The sequence below is a fragment of the Sciurus carolinensis genome, chromosome X (assembly GCF_902686445.1).
Source record: "Sciurus carolinensis chromosome X, mSciCar1.2, whole genome shotgun sequence".
Classification (NCBI taxonomy): domain Eukaryota; kingdom Metazoa; phylum Chordata; class Mammalia; order Rodentia; family Sciuridae; genus Sciurus; species Sciurus carolinensis.
In genome coordinates this window covers 59513659-59530288 of record NC_062232.1, presented here as the reverse complement: position 1 = coordinate 59530288, position 16630 = coordinate 59513659, and the positions used below count along the sequence as shown (strand labels likewise).

Genomic DNA, 16630 nt, shown 5'->3' with positions numbered 1-16630 from the left:
AATGAACTGAGTAGAGCCACATGATCAGAAATTCTATTCTCAAAACCAATTTTAACCAGACTAGATTTTATCTCACTCAGTGCTAGTGGTTGCTATGCATAAACTATATGAAGTGACAATTACATAGCTAATTATTATTATTACCTAATTATTATTATTATTATTATTAAGAATGGCTTGAGTTTATTATTGATCCATGGTCACGACTATAAAAAAACAATAAAAGGTTTGTAAAAAAAACAAAATAAGCAACCCATCATACTTACAGTTTAAGGAAGAGAGAAGAAAGTACCACAGAAACAGATGAAGCAGCCATTGCTGCAGATCCCATCCAGGGTTGCAAAACCAAACCAACGGGCATAAAAACTCCTAGGAAATGAGTTTGGATTAGAGTATACAGTACTAAATAGATCATCAGTGTGTTTTAACACATATATACAAATGATTTCTTTGATATTTCTTTAGCATTTTATCTTCTTGGTGGTAAGGATTTACGTTGTCAATTTTTTTTGTTGTTGTTTTCCAATTTTTCATTAATAGAGTATTGCTGTGAACATTCTTGTATGTCTCCTTGTACCCTTGTACCCATGTTTGAGAATTTCCCTAGGGTACATCCTAGGGGTGAAATTGCTGGGTCATGATAACCTGGGCACATCCTCAGCTTTAGGTAGATATTCCTCAGTTCTCCAAAGTGGCTGGACCAGTTCACAATTCCAGCAACAGTGTATGGGAGTTCATGTTCTATAAACTCATCCATACTTGGTTTGACAGATATTTTAATATTTGTTCATATGATGGAGATAAAATATAGACTTACTATACTTTTAATTTTTATGTGCTTATCTGGATTTTTCTGCTTGTTCTACAGTGATCATATATTACTTGTATAGTTTTTAAAAAATCACTTACTCCATGAATTAATCTTATTGAGCTGAGGTTGTTCTTTTGCTCTTTGTCCCCTTAGCATTTGTATGTCCTTGTTGATAAATAGCTTTGTAATTGTTTTCATGTCATTTCATGTCTTTGTCTCTCGAACCAGAGATAATAAGAAGAAATGGCTAGCTATTTCTTCTCTCATTATCAACTCCTACCACGTCTAAATTTACGAGATTCTCAGATGCTTATTAAAAAATCCTAAATTATTATTTCTTGGCCATTTTCCTTTAATATACCTCATTTGATCTCTGAACCTAAAATGACACCTATTAACTATACCAGAGTATTAAGAACAGAAAATTCTCTGTATGCTACAATCATAACTACACAACAAGACCAAAACTGACACAGAGTAAAAAAGACTGGAAAGAAATATAAAATACTAATAATGGCTGTTTAGGAATGAGATTAAAGGTGTATTTGTGGCCAGGTGTGGGGATATACACCTGTAATTCCAGCTACTTGGTAGGCTGAAGAAAAAGGATCATAAGTTCAAGGCCAGTCTCAGTAATTTAGTGAGACCTGTCTCAAAATAAAGAATAAAAGGGCTGAAGATGTGTAGCTCAGCATTAAAGCATTTACTGAGCATGTGTGAAGCCCTGGAGTTCAATTCTCAGCACTGTTAAAAATAAGAAGGAGCCAGGCACGGTGGTGCATGCCTGTAATCCCAGCGGCTTGGGAGGCTAAGGCAGGAGGATCACAAGTTCAAAGTCAGCCTCAACAAAAGTCAGACGCTAAGCAACTTGGTGAGACTCTATCTCTAAAAAAAATACAAAATAGGACTGGGGATGTGGCTCTGTGGTCAAGTACCCCTAAGTTCAATCCCCAGTAACCCCCAAAAAATAAAAAATAAAAATAAAAAGGATATTTGTTGTCTTTAGCAAAAAATACACTTAAATAAATACATATGTGTATGTGAGTATATGGAGAAAGAAATGAAGCAATGTGACAAAATATCAATTGGTGAGCTTAGATGAAGGGTACACAGATTTTCATTGTATCCTCTTTTGATGTTGATGTAGATTAGACAATTTTCAGAATATAAAGTTAGAGGGGAAAATAAACCTGTCAGAATGCTCATACATTCTTAGACCATAGTGAATACTGCTGAAAAATGAAAATTATTGGGTTTAACATTACTTTTCACTATGGCAGCAGGTTATATACAAAAACTAAGCTGAAAACTAATAATACTAAATCATCCAATATAATAGGTCTCCAATGACATCCATGAAAAAAAGCAGTAACAGTTAAGAGTCACATACCAGCAGCTATGGGAATTCCAACCAGATTATAAATTAGAGCAAAGACAAAATTTATCCGAATCCTCTTGACAGTCTTTCTTGATAAGTCAATACTTGCCACTACATCCAGAAGATCATTCTAAGAACAGAAATATTTATGATATTAGTGAGAGACTCTAACTTTACTAGTAACTTTTGTATTTGATACTGTATATATTGAAGATTATGTATACCTTTCAGTAATATGTGTATTAACTACAAATCTCAGACATTGCTAAAACCTCTGAGCCAGTCTTGGGAGATGTTTTACAGAAATTTTTCCCAGGGTTCTGAAAACACTTTAAAGGGTTGTTCTGGTACAAGGATTAAATATCATTAAAATAACCTCAACAAATATTACTGAAGATAATCATTATAAATACATTCCTAAATGTTATTCTTCACATTGGCAGTTTAGAATTCTCATTAACATTGATACATTGAGAAAGTCAATAGGTAATTGGTAAGATTTCCCATACTCCCACCTCAAATTCTCACAATCTTCATAACTAGGAACATGGGAATTAGGGCAGAATCACTGTGTTCAATATACTTTATGATATTATCACTGACCATGTATGGCAGTCTCATGTTCCTCAGAAGTCAGGCCATGGGACTTACCCTTATCAAAACCACATCAGCTGCTTCAATGGCTACATCTGTGCCTGTGCCAATGGCAATTCCAACATTTGCCATTGCCAGAGCTGGGGAGTCATTGATTCCATCTCCTACCATGGCTACCCGTTTCCCCTCCTCTTGAAGTTGCTTCACCTTAGCAACTTTGTGGGATGGTAAAACTTCAGCAAACACCTTAGTAATGCCAACCTATGAGAGGAAAATAAACTCAATTCATTTCAAGCAATAATACTGAGTACCTGAGGAATAACTGAGCAATAACCAGCCATCATTTTTTACCCACCAGATGTCTACATTTTAAATGACTGATAATATCCAGTGATAATATGGGAAGTGAGTTTTCTATACACTGTTGTTGAGTGTGTAAACTGACAGTCATTTCAGAGGGCATTTGGCAGCATATACCCAAGTGTGCACATTATTTGGCACAGCAGTTCTACATCTAGCAATATTTTGGACAGACTTCTACACGTACAAAGATGTTTATTACCACCTGTTTGCAACAAGAAACTTTCAAACATTTGGTATTTAAGTTTAGTTGCATTTTTAAAAGACATCTAATCAGATTAAACAGATTCACTTCTATTTGCTTCAAGTATAATGTTGGCAGGTTTCTGTACTTCTCTGTGGTATTCAATAAACTCTACATTTATTAAAAAAATGGAAAACTTTCAAATTTACCTTAATGTCCATCGTTAGGGGAATAGTTAAATTTTGAATGATCCATATCATGGAATTCCATGAAACAATATTAGAATGAAATAACTTTATGTGTTCAGACATGAACAAAGTTCTAAGGAATAGTTATATTTAAAAAAAAACTATTCAAACTAAATAGCTTTCTCTCAGCAAAGGAAACTATCAGCAATGCAAAGAGAGAGCCTACAGAGTGGGAGAAAATCTTTGCCACTCATACTTCAGATAGAGCACTAATTTCCAGACTATCTAAAGAACTCAAAAAACTCTACACCAAGAATACAAATAACCCAATCAACAAATGGGCTAAGGATATGAACAGACACTTCACAGAAGAAGATCTACAAGCAACCAACAAACATATGAAAAAATGTTCACCATCTTTAGTAATAAGAGAAATGCAAATCAAAACTACACTAAGATTCCATCTCACCCCAATTAGAATGGCGATTATCAAGAATACAAGCAACAATAGGTGTTGGAGACGATGTGGGGGAAAAGGTACACTCATACATTGCTGGTGGGGTTGCAAATTAGTGCAGCCACTCTGGAAAGCAGTGTGGAGATTCCTTAGAAAACTTGGACTGGACCCACCATTTGACCCAGCTATCCCACTCCTTGGCCTATACCCAAAGGACTTAAAATCAGCATACTACAGAGATACAGCCACATCAATGTTCATAGCTGCTCAATTCACAATAGCCAGACTGTGGAACCAAACTAGATACCCTTCGATTGATGAATGGATAAAGAAACTGTGGTATACATATATACAATGGAATATTACTCAGCTATAAAGAATAATAAAATTATGGCATTTGCAGGCAAATGGATGAAATTGGAGAATATCATGTTAAGTGAGATAAGCCAATCTCAAAAATCCAAAAGACGAATGATCTCACTGATAAGCGGATGATGACACATAATGAGGGGTGGGAGGGGGGCAAGAATGGAGGAAGGAGGGACTGTATAGAGGGAAAAGAGAGGTGGGAGGGGTGGGGGGGAAGGAAAAAAATAATGGAATGAATCAAACATCATTACTCTATGTAAATGTATGAATATGCAAATGGTGTGCTGTTACTCCATGTACAAACAGAAACAACATGTATCCCATTTGTTTACAATAAAAATAAATTTTAAAAAACTAGGGAATACTCTGTATAAAATGATCCAATTGATGTTGAAAATATTATAATTATACATTAGTATAATCTGTATGTGAACATACATGCATTTGTAGGTGGAAGGGGTAGAAATGGACAGAGAGCATGGGAAAAGGGTGACAAACTCTTTACATCCTTCTCTATTTCATAAAAAATTATTCATATATTCTTTGTGTTATTTATTAGAAGAGGGGAGAAGGCATTCCCAAGTAGAAAAGACTGAAAAATGTTGGAGGTAAGGCAAATGCAGGAATCAGCAGAAAACTGGTATGTCAAAGTGGTGCATTAGGAAAATGGTTCCATTAGTGGTGTTTGGGACTGAAGAGAAAGGAACCTGTTTGGTGTTACTGCCAAATTTCAGGCAAGAGATGATGAAAGCTTGGCTAGGCTAACAGCACTGTAAAGAATATGAGCAATATGTCAAAGGAAGCATCAACAGAAACTGGTGTATAAGATCACTCAAGCATCTAATGAGCTAAGCAAATACCTTTTTACGTATACTAGTAACACACAAAGCTCAAAGTGCTTCTAGAATAGTATGCTAATTCTTCTTTAAGGAACCAGATAAAGCTATTTGGTGTGAATTGCTTAGTATTTGAATGCAATCAATAAAATGTATGTGAAGAATAAGAAGTCACCACATGCCCATACCCCAACAACTAAGTAAACCAATTACCTGAGAGGCAATAGATCTAGCTGTCTTACTGTTGTCTCCAGTCATCAGAACTACTTCTAAGCCCATAGATTTCAGGATATGGACAGCCAATTCTGCTTCAGGCTTCACAGTATCAGCAATGGCTATCAAGCCACACAGCTCATCTAATATAGAAGCAGCAGAAGACAGTTTGGAATATGGTGAAAAGTAGAATATTTTAATGTAAAATTTCAGAAAGAAATGAATTTTGTTAAGTTATTCAGGGCTTGACTTAACACAAAATGTCTCTGAACCCATACAGACTTTATACCACGAACCCTATAATAAACGTTCATATTTGGTTATAAAACTTCACAGACTAAAGCAGGGGTAACTAACAAAAGTAGAAATAGGAAAACAAAGAGAGATCTCACTGAATATTAAAATAATCCTTTCCTTTCCTTAGGTATTTGCCAATAGCTATGAACACTTCCTAGCTAATTTAAAGGGAAATGAAACTTATAACTAACACTTTTCTTCTTTTTAAAAGTGAAAGTGGTGTGTGAATGGAGCTAAAACTGACATTTTATATAGGTAAAAATTACTGCAAAATACTTATTTTATTCTGTTTAAAAGACAAAAGTAAAATGATATTCTCTGTTTCTTCCTGGACCTAAAAGCCATAGTAAGATACCTCCTTCATACTTAGCAATGATTATAAATGTTCAATGACTAATCTCAGAACTAGAAATTTACCCTAAGAAATAGTTTATAAGTGAAAGCACCTAAAACCTCAACGATGTTTACTGCAGGGTTATTTACAATAATGAAATATTAAGAATTCCCTAAATTTCCAACAATAGGGGAATGATTCATTATAGTGGTAAGCTGGATGAATCATGTAGTATTAAAGTAAAATTATAGGGCTGGGGTGTAGCTCAGTGGTAGACTGAGCATGCACAAGGTTCTGTGTTCAATCCCTAGCACCACACAAAAAAAAATAAATAAATAAATATGAAAATTACATAGCCATAATGGAAAATAATTTTATTAAGTAAAATAAAGAATATAAAATTACAAAATGGTATGTATACAAGGGATTTAACACTCTTACTTAACTTTATTGAGGTAAAATGCACATACAATAAAATGCACTCATCAAAAATAATATATAGACTAATTTATAATAGACTACTATCATAAGTGGAAATACACATATTAACAAAATCAGGAATAGAAAATATGAAATGAAATCTGACATTGTCTCAGTATGACAGGGTTCTGAATGTTACTTTGCTATTATTTTACTGTTATATTACTTTTAGGTATTTATTTCTACAGGGGATTGAACCCAGGTTCTCATAGGCAAGCACTCTACCACTGCCCTACGTCCTCAGCTACTTTTTGTTTTTTTCTTTTAAATCCATGATTAGCTTTTATTTATTTAAAACAGGCTAAGGAAGAAAGTAACAAAGAAAGGCAAATGTAAGAGGATTTTTAAAAGGCTTTTCTCCTCTTTTTTACAGTACTGGGGATCAAATCCAGGGCCCTAGCCCAGGAAATTTTAATTAGTCAGTAGCAATCATATGCTACTCATGTTTTTACTTTGCATCAAAAGTGCTTGAGAAAAACCCACAGAGTTCAGAAGTTTCTCAAAAATACACAAGAAAGCACTGTGTATGGTGGCTCACACTTGTAATCCCAAAGACTTGGGAAGCTGTGGCAAGGGTATCAGAAGTTTGAGACCAGCCTCAGCAATTTAGCAGGACTCTTAGCAACTTACCAAGAATCTGGTCTCAATATAAAAAAATAAAAATGAGGGCTGCAGATGTAGCTCAGTAGTAAAGTGCCCCTGGGTTCAATCACCATTACCGCAAACAAACAAAAAGACCCCAAAACACACATGAAAACAATTAACTGAGATTACAACGGTGAATCACAGTATACTCATGGAAAACCTTACCATCAACTGCCACCAATACAGCAGTACGACCTTTTCTTTCATGTTCAGTCATGGAATCATCTACATCATTATTAATGATGAGACCATTTCTAATCATCCACTCCCGGTTACCAATGAGGACTTTATACTGCTGAGTACTAAAAGTATCTGAAAGTAATTACAGAAATAACAATTGGTGAGTTCATGTAATTTTTATACCAACTCTATGAAGGCAGTTCTTTCTGTCTCATCTTGTAGTCACTACAGCTTATTTTTGGTAGAACACAACCTGGAATAGCAATTTTCAAATTTTCTGGGAATATACTCTGTTCTTCCATGTTTCTAGGCCTTTGCATATTTTGCTGCCTTGACCTGAATATTCTTACCTCCTCCTTTCCAAACAGCAAACTTCATTGAATTCTTCAAGAGCCAATTCATATGTCACTTTATTGGTGAAGCTTTCTCTTTGACCTTCCAGAGCAATTCAATTAAATTCAAAATATTTATTGTGTATCAGTAGCTGAATGTTGGACATAAATATGCAACCATGTTAATGTTACATTTTAAACTTGTAACCACTAACTTTAAGTGAGCACTTAGTGCTGTCTGGCAGTTCATCCACTTTTCCTTAGGTCATTCATCTTCCATTTCTTCTAGATGGATATTTCACACCTTCTCTCCTCCTTTCAAATCTTCAACTTCTCCTCCCCCATTCTTATACTAGATAAGAACTCTGGTTCCTACTTCAGAAAGAAAATAGAAGCAACCAGAAGAGAACTTCCACAAGCTCTCATTACCTCATCTACTCAGTGACTTGCGCCTCCTGTGTTCATATAATTTAGCATCCCTTCTATTCTTATAAACTGTCCCTGCTCCTATTTAAGACCAACCTCTCCTTTTGTGCATTAGATACCCCTCTTTTGCTTATTCCAGAACATCTTTCTGACAATTCTCCCCTCTCCTTTTCTATTTCTGCTGTACATTGTCCTACCTTTAAAAACACCTCTGGATCTCACCTACCTCTTTAGCAACCACATTTCTCTGCCTATCTACACAGCAAAACTTCTCAAGTGTTTTTATTGACTGTCTACAATTCATGTCTTCCCATTCTCATAAGAACACACTCCAATAAAGTTTTTGCCTCTATTTCAATGAATTGTTCATAGGGTACACCAGTGACCTTTATTCTAATAAACCTAGTAGTTAATTCTCAACCATCATCCTACTTGCCCTATTAGCAGCATTTAACACAGCTGCTGATTCCCTCCTTCTGGAAATACTTTCTTTGCTTGGCTTCTAGGACACCACATTCTTGCAAGTTACTCCTTGCTCACCACTTTTCAGTCTTTGCTAATCCCTCCTCATCTCCCTGACCTCTTAATCTATAGTGCATTGGGGTTCAGTCTTCAGCCCCTGCTTCATGATCTTATCCAGTTTTATGTCTTTAAATACTACTAATATCAGCATTGTCCAAGAGAACATTCTATGATGACAGAAATGTTCTGTATCTGCTCTGTTTAATATAATAGCCACTAACTAAAACATGAGACTACTGAGGTCTGAAATGGGGTTATGATTCAAGAGCTTAATATTAAATTAATTTTTAATTAATTTAAATAGTCTCATATAACTAGTGGTTATTGTACTGGACATCACAGATCTACAAGCAAATGACTTCCAAATTTTTATCTATGACTCAGTCTATTTCTGACTCCTACAGCCAGAAATTTCCATTTATATGACATCTCCACTCGGACATTTAATAGGTTCTCAAAAACATGTGCAGAACTGAAATCTTGATCTTTTCTCCAATACTACCTCTCCTGTGGTCTTGCTCATCTTATTTAGAGGGTAAATTCCATTCTTCCAACTGCTTAGGCCATAACCGTAGCACAAATTTTGACTCTGGTTTCTCTCCTACCCCATATATGCAATCTGCGAAAAAATCTTTCAATTCTTCCTTCAAGACACATCCAGAATCAGAACCTAGATCATGGTAACAGCCCACTAACTCATCTTCCAGCTTCTGCCCTTGCCCTCAACTCTCACCTCCACAGTATAATTTTATCAGAGCATCCAGAGTGATAATGTGAAAACATTAAGTCAGATTCTGTCTCTTCCTCTACTCAAAACCCTAAAAATAGCTTCCTAAGAGTAAAAACCAAAGTCTTTTCAATGTCCTTACATGATCTAGTCCCATACTACCTCTCCAATCTTGCCTCTTGCCCCTATCCAACTCATTTTTTCTGCTCTTGCCACACTGTTCTCGTCACTCCTCAAACAAATCAAGTACACTCCTGAATCAAGACTTTCATACTTGCTGTTCCTCCTCCCTGGAATGCCTGTGTCATGGATATTCACATAGCTTTATGCCTCGACCCCTTAGGTGTTTGCTCAAACAACATCTTCGCAGTGAGGCCTACCCTGATCAGCCTATATGAAATGGTACCCACTAATCCCAGCATTCTCCATGCCCTTTTCCACATTTCATTTCCTTACACAGTACACTATCTCCATCATACTATATTTTCTGATTTCTTTTCTGCTTTGTGTTCTCCTGTGTGTGTGTGTGTGTGTATGGGTACATGTGACAGAGAGAGAGAGTATGTGTGAGAGAGGCAGAGAGAGATAGAAACAGAGAGAGAAAGAGAGAGAGAGAGAGAAATAGATATGTGAATTGAACCCATGACCTTGCACATGTTAAGCACAAGTTCTACCACTGAGCTATACCCTCAGCCCTGTCTGCTGATTCTTTAGTGCCTTGAACAGTATTGACACAGAGTAGATGCTCAATAAAAACTGTTGAATGGTTTCCTATGTATCTGTGTTCTTTATTTCAGAAGTCCACAAACAAATAATAAAAAAGTCACAGACTAGTATAGATGGCTGAATTATCATATAGTCTATCTAGTACAACAACAGAGATTAAGTACAGTTATAATTTAAGAAGAGCAATTATCTCCATCAGTATATGTCAGTGAAGAAAGATGTGAGCTTGGTCTTGAAAGATAATCATAATTTCACAAGGTAAATGCTCTTTGAGTATAAGAATATTACATAGAGGAAATAGTAAATGAAATGATCTAATAAGTATGAAATGACACACTGTAAGGAGGAAACGAAGTAGTTAGGTATGGATGGAACATAGAGTACATGTGGAACAATGAGAAAGACAAGATGAGTGATCCAGGGAGGCAGGAGATATAACACGGGGAACAGATCTTGAACAAAGTCCAGAGACTTTGACCTAAAGGAGAGAAAAAAATATCAAATCTGGGACCCTTAACCAAGATCTATGGATGGCCTTCAAGGATACACATGAACCTCTTAAAACAAACATACCAGAAGGGATAGATTCCTAGCTTTCATCAAAAGATTCACGATTCACAAAGTAGGTTATAAACCACTACAATAGAGTCATGGGTCAGAAAATGATATGATCATATCTGCATGTTAGCAAAATCCCTCAGACATAAATGGGTGGAGAAGTAATAGCACACTTAGGTGGATAGATCATGTTTTAGAGGCAGTTAAGAGACCAATGTGAAGCTCAGGAAATAGGCCTTGGCTAGAGATACAGATTTTACAGTGGTAGTGGAAGCTGGTAGGTAGAGGAATAAATGATGGGCATGAATGAGACTGTACAGAGAAAAGTACAGAAAATGAGAAAAAAGTACCAAATACATTCCTGAGGATATCCAGTATTTGAGAACCAGAGAAAAGAGGAATTAAAGGAAGATTACAAGGTATAGCAAGAAAGTAAGAAGAGAATCTAGAGAAAGCAGAGTCATGGAGTCAAGGGAAGAAAGAGTTTTAGGGAGGAAGAAAAATCATCAAATGTCTTAGTGAGGTCACATGGGATGAAGATGGAAAGGGCTCAGAGTGACCTAGAAAGTATAATGTCAATAGTATGGATGGAACAGAAGCCAGATTACAATGAACTAAGGCATGGCTCTGCACTGAATAAGTGAACCCAACGAGCTCACTCTTTCTCAAAGTTTAGATAAAAAGAAATGGAAAAAGTCTAGATGGGAATATAGTGATTTTGACAGGAGAAATATTTAGAGATTTTGGAGTGGTAGTGGAAACCTATAGGAAAAGAAGCTACTATAGGAAAATAATTGGAAAATAAAGAAGCAATGGAATATGACAGAGAAAGGTAAGTCCCTGAGGAATTAAGAGAGCATGGGATCTAGAGTAAAGATAAAGGAATTTGCTAGAAAAGACAAGGGCCATCTCTTCTTATGAAAAATGAATAATTTGGGCAAAAATGGAAAGAATGCATGCCTGAGAATCACAAGTTTCTATTTGATAAATAACATAATTTGCCAGAGGGGACCAGGGGGAGGATCAGAGGATCTTTTGAAAGATATAAAAGGCCTGGAATAGTCATAGTGAGAAATAAAAGAAGGATCACAGAAGATCAACTAAGACTAGACCTCATCACCCTATAGGGTGTCAATGAGCACAGTTAGGAAATGTTCTAAAGCAAACTGAGTAAAGATATCATATGGTCCATAGTAAAGAGAGAATGAAATCATGATGCCAGTTTTTGTTTCTTATATAACAGTTCAGAGTTATAAAGTTAGCCATCTGTTCATTACTCATACTACAAAGAAAATTAGCTTACTTGAGAGCTGGGCATCAATAATCATGGAAGACGAAGTTGATGACTGTTCATTTCTTTCATCAATTTGAACCAGGGATGCATTTTTAATGTTATTTTCCTCTAACTTCCAGTTATTCTTATGTAGCAAGCCTTCAATATTGGTGACTTTACAGCTAATACCACAGCCTGGTACAACCTGGAAATCTATGCAGGTACCCAAGGTTTCAGTGTCCAGCTCCTAACAAACAGAAACAGAAGAATTTCCTCTGTTGTTCTGATAATCCAAGGTCATCCATTAGCAAGACTGAAGATTACTCCTGGTGAATTCTAAGTATTTTGAATAAAACTGTCACATATCATTGCCTACTTGATAGCAGATTTTGATAAGAATAAAAGAACAGAGCATTCACTATAACATTCAAAGTTACAGGAGAGTCTCAGAATTCTTTGTTTTAATTTTACTTGCTCAAATTTATAGAAATCATGGAAGCCCTGCTATCCTCTGCCCTTTCCCATAGAGAATCACAAGTTAAATACTTAATTCACAATCAAGTCAGGCTTTCTAGTCAGTACAGGGCAAAGAGTAACAAAGAACAGGGCCTTTAGTTATCAGAGTGCTCTATAGTCTCATTCTGTGTCCTTAGTAAGCCAAAGAATTCTGGGAGCCACATTGTTTCCTTGCTCTTTATATATTCATCCTCTCTGTTGTTTGATTTGGGTGTAAAGAAGCCAGGTTAGTAAGAGTTAATAAGAGGAAAGAACAAATAAAGAAATGGCAACACCAGTGGTAAAACTGTCACATTTTAAGTGTAAAGTGAATGAGAGATAATTAATAAAGAATTTACACAAATCAATGAGAAAAAAGACAACCCTATGGGAAAATAGGCAAAAAATACAGACAGCTTAGAGAAAAACAAATTCAAATGGCCAATAAACATAAAAAGATGTTCAACCTTACTCACAATTAAGGAATGCAAAGCAAACCATCAACAAGTGTTTTTCATATTAAATTGGAACAAGAGTGTTGGTAAGAATGTAGGGAAATGAGCAGTCATAATTTCGGGTGCAGGTATAAACTGGTAGAAACTCTTGCACAGGTGTTGGTAATATTCATCATATAGCTGTCTATAATATTCATCAAATTTTAACTACAAGAATCCTTTGATCTAGCAATTGCTCTGAGAGGCATTTAACAGAAATAGATTTGCAAAAGCTGATGAAGATGTTCAGGGTACATTAAAAGAGCCAAAAAATCAATCTTACAACAGACTAAAATACAGTCATTAAAAACAATGGGGCAGATCTATATTTCCTGATATGGAAAATTCATTTAACCAAATAAAAAGAAAGGTATCAAAAACTACTCACTGTATGACCTTTGTACATAAAGTTTTTTTTTTCCATGCTGGGGATTGAACCTGGGTGCCTTGTGCTTGCAAGGTAAGCACTCTACCAACTGAGCTATATCCTGAGTCCATGAAGTTTTAAAAAATGATAAATACAAGTATTTTTAAATACGCACTAAAATTGGTTAGTGAGCCAGACACAATGGTCTGTGCCTATATGCTTAGCTACTCAGGGACCTGAGACAAGATCACCTGAGCCCAAGAATTAGTAACCAGTCTGGGCATCACAGGAAGACTCTGTTTCTTAAAAAAAAAGAGTGGTTAACAGATGCACACTTTTGTAAAAAAAAATCCAAAATTATTAAATCATGTACTTTAAATGGATGAATTTTATAGTATATGAATTATATCTTAATAAAGTTGTCATTAAAAAGAACAGGTAGCAGATTAACCACTGTTAAATTTTGGAGAAAGAAATTATGGAAGGGGGAAGGGAATGAGGTTTTCACTTTTCATTATTCACTGAATTTATCTGAATTTTCCTATCATAAATATGTATTACTTCTATTTTAATTTTTAATGTAAATAGGGGTTATCTATATGGTAGGATTATAGTTGATTTTTGTTTTCACCTTTATATATGTCTGTGTGAAGAAACTAAGATGTGTAGAGTTAAATGAGGAAATACAATTCTTTTAGACTCTTACCAACTATATAGATAAATTATAGCCAAACACCAGCCTGGATTTGGCTTGAGTAGTTTCTACAGGAGATGATTATAAAAGGAAAAAACTGTACCTGCTTGCAATATTTGGTTACAGCTGCTCCTAGAGGGTGTTCACTGTTACTTTCAGCAGTCCCCACAATGGCAAGGATCTTATTGCGTGATATCCTGTTACTTTCCACTAGGACCTTTACTTGATTCACTACTGGGGTTCCATGGGTAATGGTCCCAGTCTTATCGAATACCACCACCTTTACCTGTAAGAAAATTAAAAACACAATGCATCTATATATGACTTGATAATCATTAACATCACCTTTCTAGAAATGAGAAAAAGATTTACTTTGACAAACAGATTACTATTTTGTTTTGTATAGACTGACTTTTGACTTAATTTGACTTCATAAATGGTCTTTAGGGAAACAAAAAGGAAAGGAGAAACACTCTAGTTGTAACTAATAGCTCTCCCCTGAAAATGTTCAACTGTTCAATACTGCTAAATGCCTGTGAATACATGATAAACAATCAAAGCTAATTGTTAAGGGTTGACTGTTAATAAGTAATTAAGAGGCCTCTACTGCCTCCAGGGAAAAGACAAAGGCTTTCAATACTAATGAATTATAGATCTGTTGGGGAAATCTGGGCAGTAGGCAGACGATTATGAGAGAAAAGTTAAGTAATTAAGTTGAGGTGAGTGCCAAGAAACACCAGCTGAGTTGCTTTGGCTTGATTTCATCTTGGTTAGAAACTTGGGCTGAGAAGAGATAGCTCAGGGAGCCAATGTGGGAAACTCAGACTACACTGGAAAAGGGAAGAATCTGGAAATACAGAACACATTCACCTTATTATAAATGCAGAAATAAGAACCCTGAAAAATTAATAGCTCAAGGAACAAAGATCAAAGAGAAATGAACATTAAATACAAATGATTCTGGACAAGGGAAAATATAACTATAAAGGGCATTATTGAAACAACTGAGGAACTGGAAAATAAGTGTAGATAAGATAATAGTATTGTATCAATATTAATTTCTTGATTTTGATAATTGTACTGTGGTTATATAATGGACTGTCCCTGTTTTTCAGAAAGGTGTCCATCATCTGTAGCAAAGGTCATTTGGTTCTCTAACCTAGTACTGCAACTTTAAATTTGAAATTATACCAAAATAAAAACATTTCTGTGAAAATGGCCTGTATTCACTGGCTAGATGAAGTTTCAGATTTCTTCTATGTTTATTGCATGCATCTGTATATACTTTGTATCCTTATATAGTAGAAATGTGTTTATTTATTTATGAAATATGGTTTTAATTGAAGTCAAATAGCTTAAATTGAGATTGTGAAATCCTAGTATCAGAGAGACAGGGATACAATTATATTTCTGAAGTCATGTCTGAAAACTGCCAGCTGGTGGCAGCAAAAGCAAAGAAAGTGCATTGTTATGGCGGGTGCCAGTTAATGCTGAAGAACATAAACATGGAGTAACACACCAATGCATTAGAAGCCCACTAATCTTTGGCAAATTTTCCCAAACAAATATTTATTCTATCTTCCTGCCTGAAGACTGGTCTAGACTGAGCAGGGACAGGTTTTCCACACCAAAGTGTGCTCTAGGATAGGTCTGAAGTATTTTTAGAGATCTTAGATAACTAAAGACAATCTAGAGCAGAACCAAAACACCTTTCCTACCTCAACCCTCACAACAACAGCCCAAGAAGAAGCTTGGCTTATGAACCACGTGGAAATAATTTAGGACTCAATTTGGTTTCTCAAAAAGGGTGCTATTACAAGTTTGGATGGGGCAATTTGTAGTTCTGGGGACTGCCTTACCTTATGGGCCATCTCCAATGGCTCTCCACCTTTGATAAGTATGCCATTTTGAGCACCTACTCCTGTACCCACCATCACAGCAGTTGGAGTGGCCAGTCCCAATGAACAGGGACATGCAATACACAAAACTGTGATAGAGGCTTGGAAAGCAAAGCGTATTATAGTTTCTGTTCGGGAGATACTTCTATTGTAGCCCTTTAGAAGAAAGGTAAAATTTTGGTTAACTGATTTAGAGCTGTTCAAAAGAAAAGAAACAAAGCTTAATTCATTTAAATAAGCCCACAATGTTAAAATCACATATCTTACCTAGATACCAACATACGTTTTAGTTACTAGTAAGAAAAGTTTTTCTTTTATGAATATAATATGACATAACTGGTAAACAAGTCCTAAACTCAAGATTTCATTTTCAATTACTTCAGCATTACAAACTATGTAGTGAAAATAAGAAATAAAAAATCACTTTTTCTTTTTCTTTTCCTTCTTCCTTTTTTCTTCCCCATAAGAATAAGTTTTTTTTACTATGGACTTTCAGGAATAGGTATAAACATGGGGCATAATTCTCAAAAAGTGTGATTCTGAACAAATAGGATTCTGGTCCTCTGTATGCTAAGAATATAAATATGCCTTTTACATTATTCTTTAAAGACAATTCACCTGGCATGTCAAGGGAGTTAAATCATATCAACAAAATCCTTTCAGATGTAACAATGTGAACTAAGCTTATGCACTAGTTGAGCTGCTAGTGACACTGAGTGCTCATGTGGGGAAATATGATTAACAGTTTTAGGCAAAATCTCCTAAGACTCATGAAACTCATGAGAAAAATTC

General features: G+C 35.5%; 1 protein-coding gene across 1 annotated transcript in view; it reads right to left on the bottom strand.

Annotated features, from left to right (window-relative positions):
• The window catches only part of Atp7a (ATPase copper transporting alpha), a 143648-nt gene that overhangs the window by 4053 nt on the left and 122965 nt on the right, over positions 1–16630 (bottom strand). The window contains 8 exon segments of the mRNA XM_047536050.1: positions 267–369; positions 2202–2319; positions 2841–3044; positions 5391–5533; positions 7312–7458; positions 11921–12137; positions 14044–14226; positions 15800–15994. Of these exon segments, the coding sequence (XP_047392006.1) occupies positions 267–369; positions 2202–2319; positions 2841–3044; positions 5391–5533; positions 7312–7458; positions 11921–12137; positions 14044–14226; positions 15800–15994 (1310 nt within the window).